We start from the raw sequence: 1,352 nt of genomic DNA, 5'->3' as shown, positions 1-1,352 counted from the left end.
GAGGCTGCATGCCTCGCGGACGACAGGTGCAAGTGGATGTACGGTGACAAGGAGTGCAAGAACCCGGTTGGCTATAGCGCGTCCTACAATGGTATCTTTGCTGGTGCGATGATTCTTGGCAGCATGCTTGGGTCGATCTATGCCGGGCATTTTGTTGCGAAGTTTGGCCACAAGGTGTCGTTTCTGGTTATTGGCATCGTTGGCATTGTGTCTTCTGTGCTGTACCATGTTTCCTCGGCAACGGATGAGTTTTGGGTGCTGTGTGTTGGTCGTCTGCTGATTGGCGCTGCAATCGGTGTTGTGTGCGTCGTCTGCCCCATGTATTGCGACCAGAACGCTCACCCGAAGCTTTCTGGAGTGGACGGCGTCCTGTTCCAGGTGTTCATTACGTTTGGCATCATGTTTGCTGCCGCGATGGGTTTGGCTCTTGGACAAAGCGTGCAGTTTGACAAGGAGACCAGGATGCAGGCCCGCATGCAGGGCTACTGCGCCTTTTCGACGCTGATTTCGTTCCTCATGATTTTGCTTGGCATCTTTTTGGGCGATAGCAAGACGAAGTTTACGACAGGCAAGCACGAGGACAATGACGATGCGCTGGACCCGAATGAGTACGGCTACCTGCAGATGCTCGGCCCTATGGTGATGGGGATTGTGATGGATGCAACGACGCAGCTGACTGGCATTAATGCGGTGATGAACTATGCGCCGACGATCATGGGCAACTTGGGGATGGTGCCTCTTGTGGGTAACTTTGTGGTGATGCTATGGAACTTTGTGACGACACTTGCTGCGATTCCACTTGCCTGGTACTTCACGATGCGCCAGATGTTTCTCGGTGCCACACTTGTAGCGTCGGTGTCGTGTCTGTTTCTGTGCGGGATCCCTGTGTACCCCGGCGTTGCCAGTACCAACGTGAAGAACGGTGTTGCGATCACTGGCATTGCCATATTCATTGCCGCGTTTGAGTTTGGCCTTGGACCGTGCTTCTTTGTGCTTTCTCAGCAGCTGTTTCCACGCTCGTTCCGTCCGAAGGGTTCGTCGGTTGTGATGGTGGCACAGTTTCTCTGCAATATCATCATCAACGTCTGCTACCCAATTGCGACGGAGGGCATGTCCGGTGGTCCGTCCGGCAACCAGGACAAGGGCCAGGCGATCGCCTTCATCTTCTTTGGTTGCGTTGGCTTTGTTTGCTTTGTCGTGCTGGTGTTTTTCCTGTTCCCGTGGGAAGAGGAGGCGCCTCGGAGCCGCGGCGACGCCGACGAAGGCTCCGTGCCAGCGGAGTAGCATCCACCGATTGAGGTTGCCACCCCTGGTAACCATCAGGCTGCGTGAGCGTGTTGTGTGGCGTCGTC

General features: G+C 55.2%; 2 protein-coding genes across 2 annotated transcripts in view; both read left to right on the top strand.

Moving 5' to 3' along the window:
• TraAM80_10070 (hexose transporter) overlaps positions 1 to 47 on the top strand; it is a gene marked incomplete at both ends in the record, with an annotated part of 1,056 nt that extends 1,009 nt beyond the window's left edge. Inside the window, one exon of the mRNA XM_029386720.1 lies at positions 1 to 47. This exon is cut by the window's left edge and continues 1,009 nt beyond it. Within this exon, the coding sequence (XP_029233426.1) occupies positions 1 to 47 (47 nt within the window).
• Positions 48 to 108: 61 nt separating this feature from the next.
• TraAM80_10069 (hexose transporter) lies at positions 109 to 1,284 on the top strand (the record flags this gene model as incomplete). Its single annotated transcript, XM_029386719.1, has 1 exon — positions 109 to 1,284. One exon carries the CDS (start codon positions 109 to 111, stop codon positions 1,282 to 1,284), a length of 1,176 nt encoding a protein of 391 aa, XP_029233425.1.
• Between the last annotated feature and the right edge of the window lie 68 nt (positions 1,285 to 1,352).

This window comes from Trypanosoma rangeli (genome assembly GCF_003719475.1).
Source record: "Trypanosoma rangeli strain AM80 chromosome Unknown Tra_15.4_contig_00780, whole genome shotgun sequence".
NCBI lineage: Eukaryota > Euglenozoa > Kinetoplastea > Trypanosomatida > Trypanosomatidae > Trypanosoma > Trypanosoma rangeli.
Note: the sequence above shows the minus strand (reverse complement) of the source record. Positions and strands in the feature narration are given on the sequence as shown.